General features: G+C 41.2%; 2 protein-coding genes across 2 annotated transcripts in view; both read left to right on the top strand.

Annotated features, from left to right (window-relative positions):
- The window catches only part of LPCAT2 (lysophosphatidylcholine acyltransferase 2), a 29,218-nt gene extending 5,286 nt beyond the window's left edge, over window positions 1–23,932 (top strand). The window contains exons 3-14 of the mRNA XM_080352181.1: window positions 972–1,189; window positions 2,461–2,573; window positions 4,370–4,430; window positions 5,419–5,477; window positions 6,664–6,698; window positions 8,949–9,003; window positions 11,673–11,755; window positions 12,297–12,422; window positions 13,557–13,710; window positions 21,113–21,211; window positions 22,944–23,085; window positions 23,360–23,932. Of these exons, the coding sequence (XP_080208307.1) occupies window positions 972–1,189; window positions 2,461–2,573; window positions 4,370–4,430; window positions 5,419–5,477; window positions 6,664–6,698; window positions 8,949–9,003; window positions 11,673–11,755; window positions 12,297–12,422; window positions 13,557–13,710; window positions 21,113–21,211; window positions 22,944–23,085; window positions 23,360–23,598 (1,384 nt within the window). The 3' untranslated portion in view covers window positions 23,599–23,932. The remainder of the gene's footprint in view (window positions 1–971; window positions 1,190–2,460; window positions 2,574–4,369; window positions 4,431–5,418; window positions 5,478–6,663; window positions 6,699–8,948; window positions 9,004–11,672; window positions 11,756–12,296; window positions 12,423–13,556; window positions 13,711–21,112; window positions 21,212–22,943; window positions 23,086–23,359) is intronic.
- Window positions 15,244–15,990, top strand: LOC308044965 (calpain small subunit 2-like; the record flags this gene model as incomplete). Its single annotated transcript, XM_080351958.1, has 1 exon — window positions 15,244–15,990. One exon carries the CDS (start codon window positions 15,244–15,246, stop codon window positions 15,988–15,990), a length of 747 nt encoding a protein of 248 aa, XP_080208084.1.
- Window positions 23,933–24,396: the final 464 nt, after the last annotated feature.

Below are 24,396 nucleotides of genomic sequence, written 5' to 3'. Positions count from 1 at the left end.
TCTTTAAATAACACAAAACCAGAGTCTAAAGCTTCTCTTTTTTTTTTTTTTTTTTTCTTTCGCACTTACTCCTTTCCTTTTAATTAAAGAGAAGTCCTCAGTCAAGTCTTAGTTTTATCCATGTAGGTGAAGCAACTTTTTGATAAGTGTATTTTACAGCAGTGGAGCTTTTTAAATAGGTAGATTTTCAATTGTCTTGAGGCTGAAACAAATCTATAAAAATCTTTATAGACAATCTGTAAGCCAGGATTTACTTTAGTAATAATCCCAATCAGAATATTTGAGAAAAGAAACTCATTAAGAAAAGTATTTGTTAACAGTACATAGGCTGAGTTTCTGTGTAGCCTTTGTAATTCCTGCTGTGCTATAATTCATGAGAAAATTAGCTTTCTCTTAGCTGTGTTGCCCTTGAAGCTGCCTCCGTGGGTTCTGGGATTCGGTCACGCAGCGCCTGACCTCAGTGCTGACGCTCCCGCCGCTGCGGCGCGGGGCCTGCGCTCTGCCAGGGACATCAAGGAGAGCCCCTGCTGAGGGACCGTGTTCCTGCAATGGAACATTGTCAGCTAATCTTACTTGTTAAAACTGATAGCAAACGAACAGTATCAAAGTTACTTAAGTTCTTACAAAAAGGAGATGGAATCTGCCAATTGCCCACCCTCCCCTTGCAATAGTGTTACGCTGTAACGAGAGTTATGCTATGTCAAGAGAAATAGTTTACCTGGGAGGAAGGTTGAGTAAGGTGCTTTACATTGCCTTATCTTTAAAATTATAATCTGGTTTCAACGTGGAAAGGTGATGTTCCCTTCCGTACTTCTCCCCCTTCAGCCCTGTACTCTCCCAGGGAGCGGTATGGCTCCTCTGTGCCTGGCCCCAGTGCTGCTGAGAACTGGGAAGTCTTTCATGGGCATCTCTTTTAAAGTACAAAAGAAACACTGTTAGATGGATGACATTTTTGTGTTTCTGTTTACAAGGAGGATGATCCAGACAACCCTCTCATGCCTAACTCGTACCTTGTTCTTCGTAATGGGCTTCCAAGTTAAAGTGAAAGGGAAAATAGCAAGTCTGCTGGAAGCCCCGGTCGTTGTTGCAGCTCCTCATTCAAGCTTTTTTGATGCCATTATTTCTGCCCTAACGAGAATGCCATCAGTAGTGTCGAGAGCAGAGAACCTGTCAACTCCGGTATTTGGCAGTAAGTATTTATGAAAAAGTAAAATGTTAGAAGTCAGCAATTTGACATGAGGCCAAAAATCTTATCTCTGATTTAGGGGCAGACTTTTTTATATCTTTAGATTCTCAAGATTTTGACAGATTACCTCCAGTGAAATCCCCGGGACAAGTTATCTTTCTGAATTAGTCAAAATGTCTAAAAATATGTTGTTCCTTTTCAGTATGAAATACAATATTACTTTAAATTTGCTTTACACTGAAAACATGTTTCAGAACTGCTCAGGCTAGAAGCTTTCTCTTAAAATTCTCCCAGTAGGTGGCTTGAGAAGTCTGTTCGACTGCTGTCTTTTAACAGTGTGGCCCACAAATGCAGAACACAGATTAGTGAAGGTTATTTCAAAACAGAGCCAGACTACAGCAGTCTGGAAAATACCATATTTATAAGTTTAAATTTGCAGGCATTGTTACAGATTATTTTTTTTTAATGGGAGTCAAACCAGGAAGGAATAAAAGAGAAGCAACTCAAAAAGGAAATGCGGAGAATGGAAAAGATCAGATGACTCATGCTTCAATTATTTTCTCCTCCTTTTGGCACAAAAATAATTACTGTTTGCATTATTACTAGAGCCAACTGTAGACTTTCTGCTGGGTGTCTCTTCCCTGTATAGGGCTCTTAAAAGAATAAGCCAACAGTAACCCAAAACTGAACTTGGTAGGAAACACAGAAAAGTGTCTTTGTTGGAAATAAACTGACTGATAATACATCGGTTTTCTCTTAGAAGCGCAGGTGTGGGACAGAGAAGATAATTCTTCCCTGAGTTTCTCATCACATCTCAGTAGGTCCACACATTCTGATGTTGACTTCTGATGAAATGAGAGGGGTTTTGCTTCTGTAATTTACACACAAGCTGTGTATGCCTTGTAACTGAAAAGTGACACCTTGTTGAGCACGGCCCCGCTAGTTGTTGATTGCAGTCTGCATGAGTTAGGCCTGAGTGCGACCACTGAGCAGGTCTTTGTCTTAGAATTGTGTACAAATGCTCATTGAAAGATAACAAAATTAGCAGAAAGTGTTTGAATGAGTGTTCCTCAGCTGGCACTGTAGATATATCTCCCATTTTGCAGAATAGGGACAATAATACTACTCTTGCTATCTATTTAGTCCGAAAGCCATTTGTGCAGAGTCTGTCTCCTAATAGGAGAATAACAAGTTTCTTGCTACAAGGGAGCCTTGAACCCTTGTGTTTTCTAAGTCCTAGCATAAGACATACAGAACTTTTTTCTTTTTCACAGCAATTTTAAGTTCCGTTCAGCCTGTATCAGTTTCTCGTCAAGACCCTGATTCACGAAAGAATACAGCCGCCGAGATAACTAAGCGGGCATTATCAAGAGGCCAGTGGCCACAGGTAATAAATATACTACTACTTTTCTGTCATGTATTCGTATTCCATGTTCACTGTGCATCATAATTCTACAAGTGCCCAGCTGAACAGGATTCTGTTGATGTACGAAGATGAAGTCAGCTCACAGGTATACGACTGGTTAGGAAAGGAAGATGAAAGGCTGGTGCCCAGGAAGAGTTTTGTCATGACAAATGGGTCAGTTAAAATCTAGCCAGTACCAACTGCTGGTCCAAAATGCAGATACTCTTGGCCTTTTCTTTAAGCCTTAACGTGCTGCCTTCGGTGAGGCAGATGACTTGCGTCGGTATGTGTGAATCGGTATTCTCAAGCTAGCTCATGTGTGAGAAGCTACTGCAGAGCTGTGCGCACAACAGCTGGGGACGAGCAGTTGAGATGAGTAACCCAGGCTGTCCAGGCTCCAGCATGGAGAGTCCTTAAGCTGAAAACATCAACACTGTAAACATCAATACTGTGAACATCAATGCAGTACCACCTGGAGTGTCACTGGGTGATTCCTAGTCCTGTGCCCTGGCCACACCTTCCTCCTGCGCTTTGTTTCTTTTGTTTTTGAGAAACTTGACCACAAGACCCTGTCTGTAACACCCTGTTCAGAGTGCCTGGGCTGCCCCCCCTCAGCAAAGCAGAAAAGGAGGAGCAGCTACATTCCCCATTCTGTCTGCCTGAAACCAAAACACAACAGGCTGGGCAGCACTTGTGCTTATCATTAATAACACCACGAGGTTCTGATTAGTGCCTCTCCTAACTCTGTACAAAAACAAAGGGGAAGTAGGGAATGATTGCTTACTCTTTGGTCAGTGACTAATTTGGTTTCTGGGGCTTACGACATATGCTAAGCAGAAGCATACCCACTTTTGTGACCATAGCACCAGCAAACAATTTCTGATTACAGAATGTGTAGTCAGAGACTAACTGTAAAATGGTGTGTGCAGCTGTCTCTTATCATACCCAGAACAGCCTGTCTCTCTTGGGTGTGCCCTAACACTGCCCTATTCCATCTGGCCTTGACCTGTTCATTTGGACTGCGGTAGGGGCACACCTTGAACACTTCTGATCCAGACCAGTTCTTGTGCTGAGCTTTTTTTGGAATACTGCCTGTGATCCTGTAGTGATATGAGAAACACAAAGCTTTATTGTATTCCATGGGGGGGCTGCATTTGGTGTGTCACATTGCAGCTCACTGCACACCTAATCTGTATCTTTCAGACACTAATCCAGAAACCTTCTGGGTGTTCGGTGTGTCAGAGGCTGTGGAGCAGTGTGTATCGCCTTCAGAGGCTGCGGCACAGATGCACATACTGTTTCTGCCTTTGCTGCTGCCCCTCGAGCTGTGATCTCAACTCGTGCTGACAGCAGCTGTGCCTGTAAAGGCTCGAGTACCTCGTGCACTTCATGTCAGCCCAGACTCTTGATGTTTATAGACCCAGCAGTTCAATAAGGAGCTGCTGGCAGAGAAACAAATATCATAACCAACAACAAACATATCAAGTGAAATACTCAGTCTTTTGTGCCATATTTCTGAAGTGATGAAGGCCTTTCCACAGAACCCCTCTCTTACAAAGCACTTGTTTCCAAATGAAGATGGATCAGGTTAACAGGTTAATATTACTGTGAGCATCCCTAACTTAGTTGTTCATTTCCTTTAGAAACAGCAATGATGTTCTTGTGATGCAGGGCAATATGTCACAAAGTGTGTATAAAAAGTATGTAACTGATGCTGAAATATAATCTTTCTATGAAATATGTGTGTATATATGTATTTCTTTCTCTTTAAATCCAAGATACTGATTTTTCCAGAAGGCACCTGTACAAACCGTTCTTGTCTGATCACATTTAAACAAGGTGAGAGACTTTGTCACGTTGTTGGGAAATAATGTGTGAAATATTAATTTGGTAGTTCTAGTTCTATACTTCTGCACATACATCATCCATAACAGCACTTATGTACTGTCTTACATCATTAAAGTTTCAGTGGCATTAAACCCACGATTTTATATTAGTCAGTTTAATTTTCTAATTTTTGGTATTTTGTAGGATGCAAAATACCTATGATGTATATTGTTAGTGGGTTGTATATTTTTCTGAGTACAGTTTTCATCTAATTTATTTACCCAGAAACCTGACTGTGATTATTATGAGATGAACTACCAAAATACATGCTACTTATTATGCTCTTCTAGCTCAGCTTATAGTCATGTTATCTTAGATTCCTGTACACTTTGCCATGCAAGACTTAGCAACCAATCTATAAAACATCTCTGCATAGTGCTTAGCAAGGCAGGAAAATAGATTATTTTTAACACAGAAAGGCCCTTGATAGCATCACTGATCATTAGATTGTTGTGCTGCACTTCTGTTAAGCCATGCTGCTCTGCTTTCTTACTGCCGTGCAGTGTCCTGGGTAGCAACGTTACAAAACCAGTACTACATGCTCAGATCCATATCACCTACGAAGGTGATCAGAACAGAGAAGGGTTTGGGAAGTGTTCAACAGCCTTGTGAACATTTAGTCCTTTGAAATGAAAGCCAGTCAATGTGGAGATAACACACAGAAAATCAGTTTGAACAGTCCAGGAATCTTAGGCACCTTTCTCCTTGAAGTGGAAACTAGCCCTTTTCTGTTCTGACATCTTGCTAGTTGCCCTGCTGATTCAAAAAACAAAACCAACAAACAAATGCACCACACGCAAGAAAAAGGATCAATTCCCATTTTTCCCGTCTTTTAAAAAATTTCTCCTTCCAGATAGCATGTCTTACATGACATCACTTAAAATTCCCAACTGCTGAATTAAGCTTAGTCTTAACAATCAATTCTAATTTGTGGTTGCAGGTGCTTTTCTTCCAGGAGTCCCTGTACAACCTGTGTTGCTCCGATATCCCAACAGAGTGGTAAGCAGAATGTTCTTCTATCACTAACTAGTAATATGAAGTCAAAATCCTGATTTATAATGGTACCTATGATAAATATTTTTCATTGTCACTGGAGAATCTGTTGTCCTGAGCCTTAGCATTGCAGAGCTCCTGGAAGCAGCTGGGCTTCCCAGGCATCACCATCTATTCTGATTGTGAAAAAATTAATGCTGGCGTTCCTAGCCATAATTAAAGTAAGAGGGAGCATGGGGAAGTATTGCAGCGGAAGTCAGAAACTTCCTGCAAAGCCACAGAGCCTGTACTTTGCAGTCTAAAATGCGTGCAACTTCCCTACAAGTCATTTTTTTGTTTGAGCTCAAAATAGTCTTACTGCAAAGGGGCTTGCAAAGTTTCTGAGCAAAAGCAAAGCCAAGCGTGACCTCTAACGCAGCCTCCTCCGGGCACCTCAGGACAGCAGCTTCACAGATGGTTCTTTCTTGCAGCCTTCCCTTGTTTTGCTGAGTACACGTGCACACTCTCTGCCAGGTGCGGGGTGCACACACCGCTCTGCTTCACCGGCAGCTGGAATGCTGCCACATGAGCCAGGCAACCTGCTGACTTTTATTATGTGGTCATCAAACAAATACAGAAAAGACCAAACTTTCCTAATGGTTTTTAAATGATAAACAAATTACTATTGTTGTCGTTGTTATTTACAAAGATTCCTTCGTTAAATCCTTTTACAAATCAATTTGAAAGCATTGAAGTGAACCACTAAGGGGGACTGATATTGCATTTCACTGATAGGATTTAAGGATCAGCAGTAAACATTGTAAAAATTATACATAGGAAGTAATACACAGAAATGTCCTTAAAACCGAAATCAAACGTATTTTATGAGGATGCCTTTCTGAAGAGACTGGTGAAGTCCTCCAGAAAAATCTACTTCTGTTTTTTGGATCAGAATGAGTGATTTAAAATATCTAAATAACTATCTAAATTGTATTCCCCATTGTTGAAATTATCAAAAGTCTGCAATGCTTATTTTGAATTTTTTAAGGCAAGGAATCCCAGTCGCCTTGACACCTTTACTTATTTCCACTACAGGACTATAAAACCATTAGCTGCTTTTACTAAACTTGTGCCTGTTTGATATTGCAACTTACCTGCTCTCTAACGCCCACCTGACTTTGTCAGACATTTCTGTGGTTTGTTTTTTCCTTAGGATACGGTGACCTGGACATGGCAGGGCTATTCAGGGTAAGTTTCTTAATCCTACTGAGAATTACATACAGAATTTTTCTGCCCCAGTGCTCAACAGTCTGCCAAACAGATTCAGTTAAGCCAAGACACATGTTCTTCTAGATCTGTTCTTATGAGAGGGAAATACTTAGGGATATTGCTGTCTTGCAGTAGGTTTCACATCTGAATAGCTAGAGAAAGGGTTTGCAAATTAGGAAGACTTATTTCCAGCTCTGCCACTGTTTTGTTTCATTTTCTCCTACATTTTGCATGTTACACTAGAGCAAAAGAAAGATCTGAAATTCTTTTTCTTTGGGAAACAATCATAGTCATCAAAATCCATAGATGTTTACTGTTTCCTACATGGTATACAAAGAAGAAAAAATAAATGTTATTTTATCCCTTCTTTTTATTCATTCCTCCATCTCATTTGAAGAGTCATATGAGACTAAATCAAGAAAATGGGCAAAACAAGTACTAATGTTCCCATCTCTCCCCAGTCTTACATCTAGAATTCTTTAGATTTCTATTTTTGCCTGACTCAACAAAAGCCATTGTTCTGAGATCCCAGGGAACAAGCTGTATATATAGTGTCTGACACTGAAAGAATGAAAATCTTTCAGTAACGGATCCGTGTTCATTTCTCAAGACAGATAGCCTCCTAATATGATAAAATATTTTATTAAAGTATTAAAAAACCTTTACAAATGCACTGAAAAAACATCTGGAAAATACTTTTCACCTTATAAATATTCATTAAAATGTGGATTTGCAGAATCCGTGTACCACATTGTCATATGGAATATGTAGTGTATCTAAACACAGTACTACTGATTTACTAAGTGACTAAAATATTTAAGGCAGTAATTTTGCAACACGTCTGAACTAACGGAGCACATACTAAGTGCTTTTTAAGCTCTCATTAGCTGATCCTAGCACCTGCACACTTGCAGAGTGGACGTTGGGAGAGGTGACCTAAATGAAAATGTCCATCTCATTTAGTTTCCCAATATTTTTTTGTTATTATTATTATTATCGCTGTTAGAGTTATCAGCATACTGAGAGTAATGAATATTGCAGATTCAGTAGCCTGCTACAAATTTCCCCTATGAAGGATTTATGCTGGAAGAGTAAAAAGGAGTTATGTCTTCAGTTACGAGAGATGGTGAATAGGTGAAGAAAGAAATTAAATCAGAGGCATTCCTGTGAAAGGAACAGCTTGGCAAAAGCATGGGAAGAGAAGGGATGGATGGGGTAGAATCTAGAGATTCTTAAGGAAAATAACGGGAAATGGGGAGAACATCCCCCACGCAAACCACAGAACGCAGAACTACCGTTTGTGAAACTTCCTCGGTGTGGCGGCCAGGATGGGACGGCACCGCTCTGCTCCTCAGAAACCTCCTGGCCTAGTTTCTGCTTATACTTACTACTTCTTTCTTACTTTTGTGCCTTTCTGGGAGGAAAACCTAATGTTACGTGTTAGAAACTCAAGTGTTAAGAGTGGATTCCTGCAGAAAGTAGAAAGGATCCCTTAGTTCTTCTCCTTTCTTTTCTCTTAACTTTGTCCAAAGCAAGAACAGAAGAAAGACTGCTTGAAGGTGTTCTATTAGTGTTTACCTGATTTTAAAGTAAAGAGCAAATGTGCATTTCTCTTAAAAATCACAGTGAGAACAAGTCAGAAGTGGAAGTGATTATGCTTATCCTTTTTTGCACTTTCTTCCTCCCCCTTACTTGTTTATACTAAAATTTGTGACTTTTTCTAAAAGCACTGAAGGTCTCAGACATACTGACACTTCATTAACACATTTGTGTAAACACTACCATAACTTGCAAAATGGGTAGCGAGTACTAACAAATCCTTGCTTCAGTTCTGCAGAGGGAAGTTACTGGTCCCATTTTGCAGATGAGAGAATAAAAGATAAAGTAAAGCTATTTATCAGAATTGAAGCTCTTAAACCTTTAAAATCCAGTAGGTACTCACCTCTTTAAAGGTAAAGGAACATATATACACATTGCTAGCCAAAGAACTGTATAGTATTGTTAATATGCATGAGAACACCTGCCCAATGAGCAAGCAGCAGGTACCCACAGAAGAAATGTTAAAAGCAACATTTAAAGGAACTTCACTGCAAAGTACTTAAAAACTTTTCTCAGTATTGTCTGGGTTTTTTTGTCAGTGCTTTAATAAGTTTCATCTGCTGAAATACAAATACTTCATTTTTAAGTAAATAAAATATCTTTTTCTTCCTCCTTGTTCCTTGCCTGCAGAACAGAGCTTTTATTAATGACGCTGTGTCAGCTCTACACAAGAGTAGAAGTTGAGGTAAGAATGAGAAATATTGTTGTACTATGATTCAGCAACCAGGGAACTTATACTTTAAATGCATTATTCACATTGTTAGTCACTGTTAGTGAACAATAAATGCCTCAGAAACAAGAACAGAATCACGGTGAGTAATGTGTTTACATTTGTTGTCCGTATCTATGTATCACTTAATCTGATGCGTTCCTAAAAGAAAGCGGTCACAGATACCTTTATTTTTAAAGCATTGTAAACCCATTGCTAAAATCCCCATATACATTTTAAAGATGTTAAAACTGAGAATTCTAATATGCTCTGTTAAAGCTAACAACTTCTCTCCTTCCTCCACCTTTTCATTTTCCTGATCCTTCAAAATCTACTTGTCTTCCTCACCATCTTCCCAGGCTGAACTCTGAAAGGTTTCTGCACCTATGAGCTTACTTAAGGACTCTAGTACTGAGCCTTGTATAACGAAACAGTTCCCTCGACCCCTTAAAATCAGCTGTACAGCACAAAGACAGCTGAAGGACAACTGAAGCAACATAAGTAACTGCTCCCTGTCTCAAAGCACAGCAGTGAGGAGCCAGGTACCCGAGGTGCCAGCAGCGTCAGTGTTGTGCTCCACATTCCCTGCCAGACCACCAAGGTTTGTCAGTGTAGACTAAGTTGGTTTAAGGACCTGAGAAATCAGAGAAATTCAGACAGGTTTTGCTGATTATTTGCAAAACACAGACTTCAGCAAAGTTGTGCAAAGCTTTGTGAACACACGCAGTGCTGCTCCTACTAACAATTAGCAATATGGTCTTTGTTTTGAAACAATGAAATTAATTTTAAGGGAGCACCTTGTTTACTGTATAGCACACGCAGTAGACAGATATTTATAGGTGTACCAAAAAGCTAATTCTCCTGAAGATTTTGTACAGAAGAACATAGCTATGTAATTTACAAGCATGGGAGCAAGAATAGTTAATGTAGCCCTTCCAGTGGAAGGTTTAGTTTCCCCTGCTTCCGAACAGAACTCAAACTTGCCTGTTAAAATAGATTTCGTGTTCGAAGCAGATCAGAGGAGTATTTTTGCTCCTGAAGAGCTGTGAAGAATTTCTCTTACAGGACTGCAATTTGACAGGGAAGCTGTACTTACTAGTCTTCACCAGATAAGCAGCTGGGTGTGTGTGAGATGGTGCGTGCCACCCCAGGAGGCCAGGAAGCCAAAGTCTTCATCCCCAGCTGTGGTTTCTGGCAAACTGGTTGTATGAATAATTAATTGTAGGTGGGGTTTTTGAAGGGGACAGAGGTGGTGTTTAACCTGCTAGAAATTGAGGTTTCTGCCTGAGCAAGACCTCAGCCCCAAATGATGTAATGACCGCTTTCAAGACCATGATCCATGTTTGCATAGATAAACTGCTCAGAGTTGTGACTTCATCTCAGGCAGTGATGACACAGTTTTCTGTGTCTGCACATTGTGCCCCTGCTTCCTCAACTGAAGGGTCAGCGACATCTGAAGGGGAGCTGTAATAAGCAGGGACGTATGTCAGACTTGAACAGAGCTGGCAGCTGCTTAGAGAAGGAATGAAACCTCAAACCTTCATGTGACTCCTGCTGTCCTTACAAGGGAGAAGACTTTTAGCTATAAACAGAAAACTACTATGGCTATTTGTCAGATAACCGATTCCATAAACTTACTGGTTTTAATCATAAAGAAGCACAATTTCTTAAAAACAAACATAAAAATGCTGCTCAGGAGGGACTGCATTCTAGGGTTGCTGGGTTCTAGGATTTAAGGGCAAGATTTCTGGGTGGGGAGCAGCAGAACTGAGATGAATCATAACCATAACAGAGAAAAGGCAAGGTAAACGGAGCTGCACACGAACACTGGAGACTAGAGTAGAAAGCACAAAATACTCCTCCACACACACTTTGCAAACAAGCAGATGCTGATTCATGCCATGTTAGATCATAATTCATCTATCGTACATTTTTACTGTAATGTTACTTGAGCTTCCTACATATTAACACTGAATAAATCCTCAATAGTAAATGTGTTGCCATTTGGATATCCGGGGTGTTTTCTAGGGCTTGGGAGGAGAGGGGGTTGTTTTGTTGGGGTTTTTTACTCTCTGTTTGGAGTTCCAGAATTTTACAGCATTTGTATCTGGTTAGTGCTCTACTTAAAAGTCAGAACTAAGATTCCTTAACATTTTTATCATACAGGAAACTTATCAGTCACATGCTGACAAAAACAATTAACAGGTATGAGGTGGGACTGCAAGTGTATATTTAAAAGCCTTAAATATCTTACACACACTATTCCATTATCTGACATCACTTACAAAGGATCTTTGAAAAGGAGTGGACAGGATTTCAGACTCACATTATTACCAGTGTAGCATTTAGTTTTCTAACTAAGTATGCATTTATTATACCTTCCTTCTTCGTGGTTTGATTTTTCATATTAAAGCAGCTTCTACCAATCTTTAAGAAGCAGGTTTGGACTAAAGCTCATTTGTGTGGCTGGGGCAGAAGAGCCCGAGCGGCTCCTAAGGCTGCTGAGACCTCTAGTGTCCAGTTCCTTCATTGCATAGCTGTTTTTTTCTCCTGTTTTTCCCCTATTCCAAGCAGTAACAAGATTTTGTCCATATTGCTAATAAAGTGGTGGCTATTGCACTGATTGAATAACTCATCTTTTTCAGTTTCTGCCTGTTCATGTTCCTACTGAGGAAGAAAAGAACGATCCCATTATTTTTGCTGATAGAGTCCGGCAAACCATGGCAACGTATGTAATCAGTCATGAATAACATCTTGGAGAACTTTTATATCCAGCAATTCCATATAAATATCCTAGCCATAAAGTACAGTTTAGTCAAGTCCCGGGTACTATATGTAAGAATTTCTCTAGATTTTCACTAAGAGGTGTCAAATTCCTATACTAAGACACCCTGATTGTTTTTACACGCTTTACATGTCTACATTGGAACATGTTATGCTCAATTCATGGAAAGCTGCAATAAATTGCTCCCTTATTTGCTTGGCAAGCATAAGTGGGTGGTTTGTTCTCCAAGGTTACTGGGCTGCATTTGTGAGACTGGAAATCTTAAACCACCACAACGCTACCATAATGTAGTTTCACAGTATGGTTCCACAGGTTCACAAAACAGTATATATTGCTTTATCCTACTTGCAGCAGTGCCAGAATGAATTATCACTTGTTTTGTGTATTAGCCTTAAAGCCAAACTGAGACAGAGAAAGGAAACAGCCACCTAAAAGTAATTTAATGTAAGAATTGATTTTTTGTTTTTTCTTAATGTTGTTTCAGTGCTCTGAATGTGCCGGTCACTGACCACACTTTTGAAGATTGCAGGCTGATGATTTCAGCGGGGCAGCTGACTCTACCCATGGAAGCTGGGCTGGTGGAGTTCACCAAAATTAGCAAGAAACTCAAGTAAGGGAAGTTTAGCTGTTGGTATAACAGCATAATTACTGTAGTGCTGCAGGTGTTGATGGCTGTCTGCAAAAGGATGACTAACCCGATAACTGACTTGGCCACATGTAATGCGGTGTATTAATGCATACAGTCTACATATATAAACTATATGGAAATCAGAGATTAGGAAAATCCCAGTAAGAATTAATCCCAAGTAATTTTTGTGGGCAGTGTTACAACAGGAAAAAATGCACGTTTCTAATCTTATGGAATTGTCTCACCAAAAGGTGAGGGTGGTAGAGCAGTGTCTGTTTTAGGCACTTGATGGTAATCTTGGGGCCCAATTTAAATTCCTTTCAGGTAGACGCACAGGAAATATGTGGTAAGAAGTAAAAAACCCACAACTTCTTTCCAGCCTGAGAATTCAGCTGGTGGTTTACGGGTCTTAGTTGTACTGTGCAGCCATGTTTCCCTAGTGGTGTCGACTTTTTCGGTGTGGATACAATGGAATCTGAGGACTGAACCACTTAACACAGTAACTCTGTCAAATAACCTGGCATGGCTGTAGCCAAATCTGAAGGATATGCGCAGTGTATCTTGACTTATTACGTACCTGCTATATATCCATTTATAGAACTCTGTCTGGAGCAATCTTCAGTAGTTACATGGCAATTCTAATGATTCTTACTGAGGTGCAGTGGTGTATTTCTGCAGAGAGATCAGAGACTTCTCAGGCTGTAGCAACAGTAGCGTTTGGGTAGAGAGTTAGCTAATAGAGCTGAGACCTATTCCCTTCTTGAGTTAGGAAATATTCACCGCAGAGCATGATGTGGATTTATGGCAATGAAAAGCCCTCTGTTAGACTAGCTTAGTTACTGGACAGATGAATCTAGGTTTGGGAAGTTACTCTAAGGAAGTCTGACATACCCACGCATACAACTGCCTGTTTTTAATATTAATAACCGGGAGGAGCAGTCCTTAGTTGTTGATTTCATGTAACATTTCAGGCTGGAAACACAGCATTTCTAATGCTGTATGCCTATGCTCTATTTTGCTATTTTTGTCCCTGAACACTGTAATAACTTCTGCTGAAATTCCGTCTGTCCAAGATCTGCTGTACAGAAATATTTCCTCTCCCTCATGTTTGTGTAGCCTAAAATGGAATCATGTCAGAGAGCAGCTGGATACCTTTGCCGCTATTGCAAGTGCTTCCAAAGGGGGAAGAATTGGAATTGAGGAATTTGCAGAGTACTTAAAGCTGCCTATTTCAGATGTCCTCAGGGAGCTGTTTCTACTCTTTGACAGGGTAAGTAGTTCGTTAACTGACTGGAAATCTTGTTGACAATGTTTTATTAAGAATCACATCCGAAAAGTGTATTGAATTCATTATGTCCACCTTGGTAAATGCTTCTTGGTTAGCAATTCCTATAGGCAATATAGGCGAGTCTTAAAGTTTCCTTCTTAAGTTTTGATGAAGGTTGGTCAGTTTTTAACTTGTTAGCTGGCAGTCATCTCTTGGGCCATGTTGCTGTACCACCATCAGATGATTATCTTCATGCTGGTAATGGCTGAACATTTCCTTCTGCCTACCCCAGATTTTGATCTTATGTACACTCTGACAGCCTAATTAACTGATATAGTTGTAAGAAAATAATGTAAGGCAGATTGAAGCTGACAAGAGTGTATGCTCCTGCAGTGTTTGTGAAGGGTGCTATGAGACACTAGAAGGATTCACCTCTTGCCTATCTCCAGCCATAAAGGAGGCTCTGTGCTAATCTGATCATTTAGGGTTTCCTCCATAGTCAGTGGTGATCTCTCCCATTTTCTACTTCTCTCTGAAGATGTGAAAAACTGCTTTGTGGATGTGGCCCTCTGGCTATTCCAGAAGTGTCAGTAACTAGAGCACAGCATAGAATTATCTTACTTCTAGGCAAGCAATATGTGCTCCAGCGCGAGCAGTACATTGTACTGCAAGGGCTTGTGAACCGGAGGTTGTTTTTTAACATAGGAGCTCTCCCAACTCAGCATCACGCTTCCTGATCAAGTTAGCTTCAGCAGCACACCCGTCCTTGGGATGTCATTGTCTTGTAGATGCTGATTAAAACCGTTCCAGGATTTTTCCACATAAAAAGGTTTTACAAGCTCTACAATAGAGGAATCAAATATATTTTCTTAGTTGCTGCATGCATTGAAGCCCTAGCAGAGCTAGGTACTCATTCTTTCTTCATTCTCACCTCCCCGCCTTGCATCACTGCCTCCTATTAACATGTAGTCCAAGTTCTGAAGCGAAGTACATGCAACAGAAATATGGTGTGGCAACCAAAATTCCTTTCACTTTCCCTATCTGGCACAACAATGTCAGTCACTCCAATTAGGAATGTAATACTCAATTCACTAAGAAGTTGAAGGCATAAAAGACTGCAAGAACAGACAAGGCTCTAGCAACCTTTCACTGCATTCATCTTTAAGGAGATGAGCCTAACTGAGGAAGAGTCACACTAATGTGGCTGGGCTCTCTTCAAATTGCTTTAATTAGGAGCACAGGTATTTTGAGACTTTTGCTCTGTGGCTTTCAGCCTCATTGTTATTTTTTTGAGATTTGAGACTCCTCAAATCACATCAAGCTAACTATGCAGAGAAGAAAGAGAGGCGTATTAACAATAAAGAGAAACTACTGAGATGTGAGGTAACTCTGGCAGCTGGAGACATGCACAGACAAGGTGAAGCCCAAGCATGCAGATATAAGCTGTGTTTTGCCCACACCCAGCTCAGACACAACACTGCTTCGGAGAGTTAAAGCAGCACTAGATCTCTGAGTAACTCCTGCAAACAATCTGCGATGTTCCTCGCGAAAGCTTTGCTGAGTGGAGCAAGTGGCAGTGGCGGTGGAGGGAGCCTTGCACGTGGCCTTGGAGGTCTTCTAACAGGAGGCGGACAGGGAGGGAATCTTGGAGGACTTGTTGGAGGTCTCGTCAATCTTATAAGTGAAGCAGCAGCTCAGTATAATCCAGAGCCACCTCCAGCTCCCCACAGTCATTTTACAAATGTGGAAGCCTGTGAGAGCGAGGAGATCAGACGGTTTCGTCGCCTTTTTGCCCAGCTGGCTGGAGATGATATGGAAGTGTGTGCCACAGAGCTAAGGGACATCCTGAACAAAGTGGTTTCCAGACATCAAGACTTGAAGACCAATGGCTTCAGCTTAGACACATGCCGTAGCATGGTAGCCGTCATGGACACTGATACCAATGGCAAACTGGGCTTTGAAGAGTTTAAGTACCTGTGGAACAACATCAAGAAATGGCAAGGTGTGTACAAGCAGTACGATACCAATCAGTCAGGCACTGTTGGGAGAGCTCAGCTGCCAGATGCCTTGAAGGCTGCAGGGTTCCACCTGAACGAACAGCTCTGCCGGGTCATCGTGCGCAGGTATGCCGATGAGGATGGCAGCATGGATTTCAACAGCTTCATCAGCTGCTTGGTACGACTGGACGGCATGTTCCGGGCTTTCAAGTCCCTGGACCGAGATGGAAATGGACAGATCAAAGTGACCATCGAAGACTGGCTGCAGCTGACCATGTATTCGTGAAGGCATAACAGAGAAGAATGAGTTTCATCTGGAAGATACACATGGACACCTATGATCCCGTACTATAGAACTGTAATCTTTTGTTCTAGGGCAGAGGTAGCTACTGGTAGACAGCTCAGCCTGAAGCGTTGTGATTGCTCTTGTGCATGCCTCACTCTGCTTTTTGGAAGGGTTTCTGTAAGTTGTCAGTCGGACAGCTGCTTACATCTGTCTCAGAAAACGATCTCTAGACTCCAAAGTGAAAAGAATACGTTGAACAATCAAAGCTGAGTTATTTCTTCACGTACGTTGGCTTGTATACAACTGTTCTATAAAAAGCTCCTAAGTTTGGTGTTGCTTTGTGATGTTACTGTTCTGATTTGTCAGCATTCACTAAGCTGGAATAAAGCTCTGCCTGCCTGAAGGCAATCACTAGTGAAGGCAGTTGTGCAGTTATTTCTAACAAGGGGAAAACCATGAGAGTCGTGATAACTATAATGATCAATGAATTTACATAATCACATTTAATTTCTTCCTACTTCTGCTTTTTCATGCTTGTCTGCTGAAGCAAAACCTCAGTGGTCAGTTCCACCTGCTGGCCAGGACAAAACTGAAGACTTAGATAAGGCTACTTACACAGCCCTTTTCTCCTTCCTACAGTTCTATTAACTAATCTTTTTTCCTTCCTTGAAGCCTTATTGTAGTTGTAATGAAAACAACTTAAAACACTACATTTATATTTAGAGAAGCTTGCCATAATACTGCAGTCACATAGCAGACAGACAGCCAAAATCAACCTCTGGCTATCCGAGTTAAATTTTATCAGGGTGCAGCACCCCACTCAAGCTAGTTTTGCAGTTCTGTCCAGTATGTCAATTTTTGAGTAAAAGGAATAACATGAACTGTCAAAGGTACATTTCTCTGAATTAAGGTTTACATAGTTGAAGAAAACAGTTCTTGCACTGCAAAGAAAGAAGGCAGATTTCTCTGCAGGGCTGTGCTGCTTTAAAAGAAAATGATCTAGGGTGTGTGCTGGCTGGAACGCAGCGCGGGGCGGAGGGGCAGCCTGCAGAACGCTCGCGGCAGCGAGAGCCCGCACGGGGACTCACTGCGAAGAACCACAGGACGCCTGCAGGGCAGCTGAGTATTAATGGGGTACTATGGTTTGGGTTTGTTTCTAATTTTCCATAGCTCTGATTTCTAAATGTTTCAGGTACGCTTGGCAAACAGTGTTTTCGAAACTGATGAGTTCTCCTCCCTCGTATACTTGCAGAAACCTTTTACTTGCAACTTGGGAAAAGTAACTTACAATTTTTGCCCAGACTTTTTTCCCTTCTGCTCTCTGTTGAATACCAAACTGAGTGACAGAAACAGTAAAAATATTCATATTGGCCCAAAAGAGGTAAATTCCTTCCTAAAAGCATTCACCCCTCTCCCAGTTATTCAATGGAAAAGCACAGAGTGGCATTTGGGCTCTGAGTAATAGAAAACAGAGCACGAGGGAAGTGCGATACCTCTAGGTGAGCACCATCCTATCAGGTTTGTTGCAGAATTTCCCTTTCTGACTAGTTAGAACTTGCATGTAGCAACAGACGGTGGAAATTTTGGAGTTACAGAAATAGCCTCTCAGATGATGAGCCAGGAACAAGAGAGGTGCATCTGCAGTTCTTCCTCAAGAAGTCCAGTTGTGGCTGCTCTGTGGACTGTGACTCAGGGTTTTCGTCAGCAGACAGAACAGGAATGACCGGTGCCCGCACACACACACGTGATTTTTCCTGTTACTTTACACAGTGAGAAAAAGGTTTTGGGGCAGTAGCACTTCAAACCTTATTGACTGTGTCTGTCTTGCAGAAAGCTTTGCCAGCTGCGTAAGTCAGGTTATCTCGCCCTGTCTCCTTGTGCAACGCTAAATGGAGACTGTTCACTACAATGCAAACTTTCTTGTTTCCCTAAATGTGAGATTTACTATATCATATAAAAAAACCACCACCCTAGTTACCATAGCATGCTATAGTGAAAATAGTAACAGAAAAACCTTAAAGAAAACAAGGGCTGTTGAGGTTACACTATGTTTTGGTTATTTTGTGTAACAAATACCAATAGATAAATATTGATGTTCTACTTTGCTATTTGCTATACGAGCTCAGCTCATATATTGCTTCCTTAAAATATTTTTGGGTGCACAGGCTGCAAACACAGCCAGATCTGCATAGAAAGCCTATAGCAAGTGCTTGTTTGCAGCGGTGCCACAGGAGCACTGGAGGCTTTAGTGCATTTTCAGTTTAAGCCCCATCTCTTTGCAAGCAACAGCCCTGCATCGGGGTGCCAGAGCACCTGGAGGACTGCCGGCGTCCCGGCCAGCACGGCCAGTCACACGTGCTCTCGCGAGTATAGTGAGTTTATTTCCTGCTCAGGTGGCTGGAGTTCTCTGCGTCAGATTGCACTTGGGTTTGATTAGTGGGTTTTAGCACTTTAATGAAAGTAATATGACCATGTACAGCCAAAGCTGTGTTAACTGATTTCCAAATTTTTTTTAAATGAGCCTATCTTATGTAATGTTTACTTCCCAATTCTTTTCCTGTGATACTTATTCTTAACTTTAAAAATACATTTAAAAAATATTGTAATGGCATCAAACAATCCTTTGCTAAGAATACTTTATATAAAACTGTCCAAAAATAATATCCCATGGAACTCTGAAAAATTATTATCTACACTCTTGCTTCAGTTGTTTAAGGAGTTTAGGTTTATAATGGTGCATTATTAAAGTGAGATCTATTATTGTTATGAGAACTATGATGTAGCCAAAATAAAGTCAAACTCGGCAGCACAGTCAGACCACAGATTTGTAAATAAAATAGCATTTATAATAGAACATTGTCCTTTTCTAGTAATTAAAAAATGTCAAAAGTTATACGTCTTACACACATGTAAGTAAGTTAGAGACTATTCATATTTTTGCTAAAAGTTTCCTTAAAATTCACAGGCATTTAAAGTACAAGATGTTCGAGGATTGCAAGTCTTCAAAAAAGATTGGTTAGACTATCAATATAGAGAAAGTAAGTTGTCCATGCAAACCAGTCCTGAATTGGTTTTGAAAGCTAAAGAAAATTGTATTTTAGCAGTTTTGAATGCTGACAGATAGCTTGATAAAGAAATGTTAGTACTGAACTCATATTACATATGTTTTGTTTAAAAAGGACTATCTTTAGGCATAAATTCAGTAACAGAAATTCCTACTTTATAGAATCCAGGATTTTCAATGTGTTCTACAAACAGCATGAGCATTTCTGCACTGACAAGCTCATCTTCCGCTGTTCAGCCGCGGAAAGCCCAAACTAGGAACGTTACGGTCGGTGTGCTCAGGGGCATTAGGAGTGGCCAGGAGAGCGCCAAACAGAATTGTGATGTGTCCCCAGGAGCCCAGCTCTCTCCAGGCCCGAAGGGTTCTGTGCTGTCCCCAGCTCTCTCTCCAGGCCCGAAGGGTTCTGTGCTGTGCCCAGCTCTCTCCAGGCCCGAAGGGTTCTGTGCTGTGCCCAGCTCTCTCCAGGCCCGAAGGGTTCTGTGCTGTCCCCAGCTCTCTCTCCAGGCCCGAAGGGTTCTGTGCTGTGCCCAGCTCTCTCCAGGCCCGAAGGGTTCTGTGCTGTCCCCAGCTCTCTCCAGGCCCGAAGGGTTCTGTGCTGTGCCCAGCTCTCTCCAGGCCCGAAGGGTTCTGTGCTGTGCCCAGCTCTCTCCAGGCCCGAAGGGTTCTGTGCTGTCCCCAGCTCTCTCCAGGCCCGAAGGGTTCTGTGCTGTCCCCAGCTCTCTCCAGGCCCGAAGGGTTCTGTGCTGTCCCCAGCTCTCTCTAGGCCCGAAGGGTTCTGTGCTGTGCCCAGCTCTCTCCAGGCCCGAAGGGTTCTGTGCTGTGCCCAGCTCTCTCCAGGCCCGAAGGGTTCTGTGCTGTCCCCAGCTCTCTCCAGGCCCGAAGGGTTCTGTGCTGTGCCCAGCTCTCTCCAGGCCCGAAGGGTTCTGTGCTGTCCCCAGCTCTCTCCAGGCCCGAAGGGTTCTGTGCTGTCCCCAGCTCTCTCCAGGCCCGAAGGGTTCTGTGCTGTCCCCAGACCCAGGGAGTCCACTGTTTCAGAAATCTTTTTCTTGAACTGCACAACACATTATCCAAAAAGGAAATCAGTTTTACTCTTCTGTTTGCTTTTAAAATGTTTCTGATGAATGCCGTTATTGTGAATGTTCCCAAATATGAGCTGCTAGTAATTTCTACTATGCTTTCATTAACTATTCCATGTCCCTTCACCTCATGCTTATATGCAGGTTGTTCCCCAGACCAGATGTTTCCCAAAACCCTAAAGAAACTTTCTAGTCTGATCACAGGAACGCTACTAACTTAAGCATATATTTCAATCGGCATCTGCCATTTTCTCTATCTGCAAATATAATACAGCTTACATAGAATTAATCACGAATCCCATCAAAGCAAGCTTCAAACATTTTGTTGATGTAGCTTTGAATTAAACGTATTAAAATGTTTGCTCAGATCAAAACTGATATTATCAGAAAGGCAGTTATAATTAATTCATCGCATTTCTGGCTTAAAAGGTAGGGCAGTGTATTGGCTTCAAAATAGCACGTAGGGCAATGCATTTGCTTCAAAGAAAGGCTTCAGACAGACCACGTAGATTTACTGCTTCTTCAGGCTGAACGTTCACTGGCATATATTTTATCACTGAAGGTTCTTAGGAAGAATTAACTCAAGGCAACAGCCTCACTGTTGGCCTGTTTATTAGAAGATGTTGCATTGGTCTCTGAACTTCAGTCAGTGCTACATGAATTCTTGCAGGTGCCTTAAATACATCTATTCCAATTCTTGTTAGAGACTTCTGAGAGGACATGTACTAAAGAACAACCTGTACGTTGTTTTAAATCTTGTTTGGTTGTTTATAATATAGAAATTGATACCCAAATTCTAGCTATTGAAAATATGCATATTTCTACTTCAGCCCTAGTACTACATATATTTAGTAAGCAGTTAGAAAAAAAAAACCTCTAGTGTTGTACACTGGCTTAGTGAATGTTGTGTAGTAGATTTATAGAACAGCTTTCAAAGTGATTTGCTATATTAACTCTACTGCCATACATATTTTGGTTACAGAATGGAGATGGCACCATTGACTTCAGAGAGTATGTAATTGGTTTGTCTATTCTTTGTAACCCAGCCAACACAGAAGAAACTATTCGGATGGCATTTAAGGTAAGTTCAATTTAGTGTAAATCTACAAACCTGACAAATCAAGACTGACTGTAAATCTGTTAGCTTTCAAATCATAAGTTTATAGCTTCAATCTGTTATGCAAACGTGAGTAATACTCTTAAACCAATTGACATTTAGTGTGTGAAGGGGAGGGAGAAAATTGCAGGCATCAGCTTCACAGAAAAGGGTTTCAAAAGCCATGTGAAGGCACTAATGAATATGTAACTTGGCAGGCTAACTCCAGAAATGATTCAGCAGCATTTGCGGTTTTTTTGCCTGAGGTTTTTTTCTGCTGTGATTCTTCAATGTCACAAGTCGACAATAGATGGAGCAACATCCTCTTTGTGGGTCACTGTTGTTAACAAAGGGGAGAGGGGAATAAAAAAAAATCAAGAAGGGCTATTTGGGACTGGCACATCCAAAACTGGACTGCCCCAGGATCATCTCTTGGCCTGTACTGTGGTGTCCTGATGGTACAAGCGGGCGAGAAGCAGTAGCTCCTTTCGGATCTCGGGTACAAGCAGCTAGTATGTGACCAGGGTGCCCAGGTTGTGAATCCCTGAGTAGGAACACGCTTGAGTGACTTTTTTTTAGTAGATCTTTGACATAGATTCAGATACTTTACCAACTAATCTGTTCTTAGGAACCATATTGAACAATATCTTGAGATCATGCTCATCTTCAACTGGATGCCTGTTAGTACCGATGCGTTCTCAGGAAGTACCAGAATTTTTGTGGCAACCCATTATATCCACTGGCTGCTTAACAGATAAGCGCTACAGCTGTTTGAAGGGACTTTGACTGTTTCGGGGATATTTTATCACTACAGATTGTTCTATGTTTTAGACTATACTCGTCAGTATCTTAACAGTTGCACTGATTCTAGAGTTAGTAATTTGCTTTAATTCCCAGCTTCAGCAGGAAACGACTTGTTCAGCTGGTAAAAGCCTGTTTCAGTCTGAAATGGAGCTATGGTTTTCCTTTTGCTACTTTTCATCTCTGCAGCTAAATGTACTTTCCTCGCACCGGGGAAGCTGCATGAACCTGAGGAGTGCAGCCGCCCGCCTCCCATGTTTCTCCAGGGGCGGATTCACAGCAGGTGCTTCACTGTCACACTGCTGAGAAGGATGGGATGATCCGCGTACATCTACTGCCTGCGTGCCAGTTAATTCCTTGTTAATTGCAATAATTCCTTAGTGCGTGACAGATCACATGTACTAAAAATTAGGTATTTTACATCAGAGCATGAACTATGGCACGTCTAATTTGATGGCAGATGTACCATAATGAAAATGCAGACTAAAACCCAAGACGTTCCAGTATACAGTGGCTGAATCCAGCAGGCCCTTCACATAGCTCATGGTGGTAATTAACATAAACCTTTGTTTATGTTTTGTTTCTGTCAGTTTTGTCTGAGTTTTATTACTGCACTAATGCTATGAGGTTTGTTTGTTGCTGCAGGTTTACTACACTCTTTTCCTATTAGAGGATATATCCCAACCATAGCATGTACATTGCTTTGCTAAGTGTCTGCTTAGTCTTATTCTGGAGAAAATACAGGAAATCTTTTGCAAGAGAAAGTAGCTGAGATGCAGCCAGTCTCTTCAAATCCCAGGCACTGTTTGCAGATTGCCTCTTGAATACTAGAAACCTAACATGGGTGGGTGATGTGCACAGAAGGTTCATGGGCAAACTGATGCTGAAGTATTTCCACACGTCATGTCTTTCCCAGCTCTTTGATGCAGATGAGGATGGCACTGTAACGGAAGAAGAGTTTGCTCATATCATTCAAGCGGCTCTGGGGGTGCCCGACCTTGATGTTTCTATGCTCTTTAAAGAAATAGATGCAGATGAAACTAAGAAGCTGTCCTATGGTAAGTTACATCCTTTCCAGTGAAGAGTACTAATAGTCATTTTGACAGTGAGAGTTTCCTACCTTTTTTCTCCCTGAAATTATCTGACGGTTCTCATACCCTGTTTCTGGGGAACACTGTTGAAGCATAGACATAGGTAATTTGTGTGACTTGCCTGAGATGCTTCAGATGAAATTAACTGCAGATCAGCTTCAGGAAAAGGATCAGGCACTGAAATTTTCTTTTATTTTGTTGCTGCACTATAGTATCTGTATTTTTTTAATATATTTTTCAGATGAGTTCAAGAACTATGCGCTCACGCATCCAGTATATGCCAAGTTGTTTACTACATACCTAGAGCTACAGAGATACCACTCAGGTATGCTGGACGAAGATGGCATTGAGTCAAATGACAGCCCAGTTACAAAGAGTGCCATCCCAGTCTCAGAAACAACACCGATTGCAAGAAATAAAGTCTGCCCTGAAAGCAATGACGAGGATAACTCAAGTACCTCTGACAAAAAAGATGACTGAGAAGAGTTAAAGAATCCAGCTCTTGAATTCCGCACGATTTTTTTCCTAGCTATTCATAAGCACAATTGATATAAAAAAGAGATGGAAGTTACAATTAAAAAAAAAAAGTTTCCTATCAGGAGGAGTTATTCCTGTTTGAGTGTAAGGGAAAAAACACTGTAACTATTCTGTCCTTGATGTCAGTATCCCAATACTGGGAATGTTGTTCATGTCTTCCAAGTTCATACTTCCACAAAAGTAACAGATGTGCTAAGAGGAGCAAGAGGCTCTGCAGTCACATCTCAGAAAGGAGACTGAGGAGTCCACTTGTGAAAAACAAGAGGAATTTTTGGTGCTGCTCAGTTCCTCTACCTCCCAAACAGCTCTTAAGGGAGAAAAAAACCACAGGGTTTTAATTTACAATATCCCTTAGCCTTCCTCAGGTTTCTGAGAGACACAAATGAGTTAGAAGAAGCTGAGAGTTGAAGTTGGTGTTTTCTTTTAACTGCCCTTAGATTTCCCTTAACTACTTGTGAACTATAAAGACTAAGCTTTTGAACAAGACATGCTGATGCTGTTAAGAGAAACAGCTGTAGGCTTGAAGGCTAGTTAAAGATGGAAATGGCTGCACTTCTAACAACAAAACTCTAATTGGAATTCCAACATGCACCTCACATTCTACAGGAAATTGCATACAGTAAGAACCAAGAATTAATGAACTATTTGAAAATAAACAGAATGTTGTTTACAGTAACAACTGTTCAGGATCACATTCGGAGGACTATTTCAAACAAGCATATTTTTATTCTAGTAATTATC

Source organism: Nesoenas mayeri, assembly GCF_963082525.1.
Source record: "Nesoenas mayeri genome assembly, chromosome: 12".
NCBI lineage: Eukaryota > Metazoa > Chordata > Aves > Columbiformes > Columbidae > Nesoenas > Nesoenas mayeri.
Note: the sequence above shows the minus strand (reverse complement) of the source record. Positions and strands in the feature narration are given on the sequence as shown.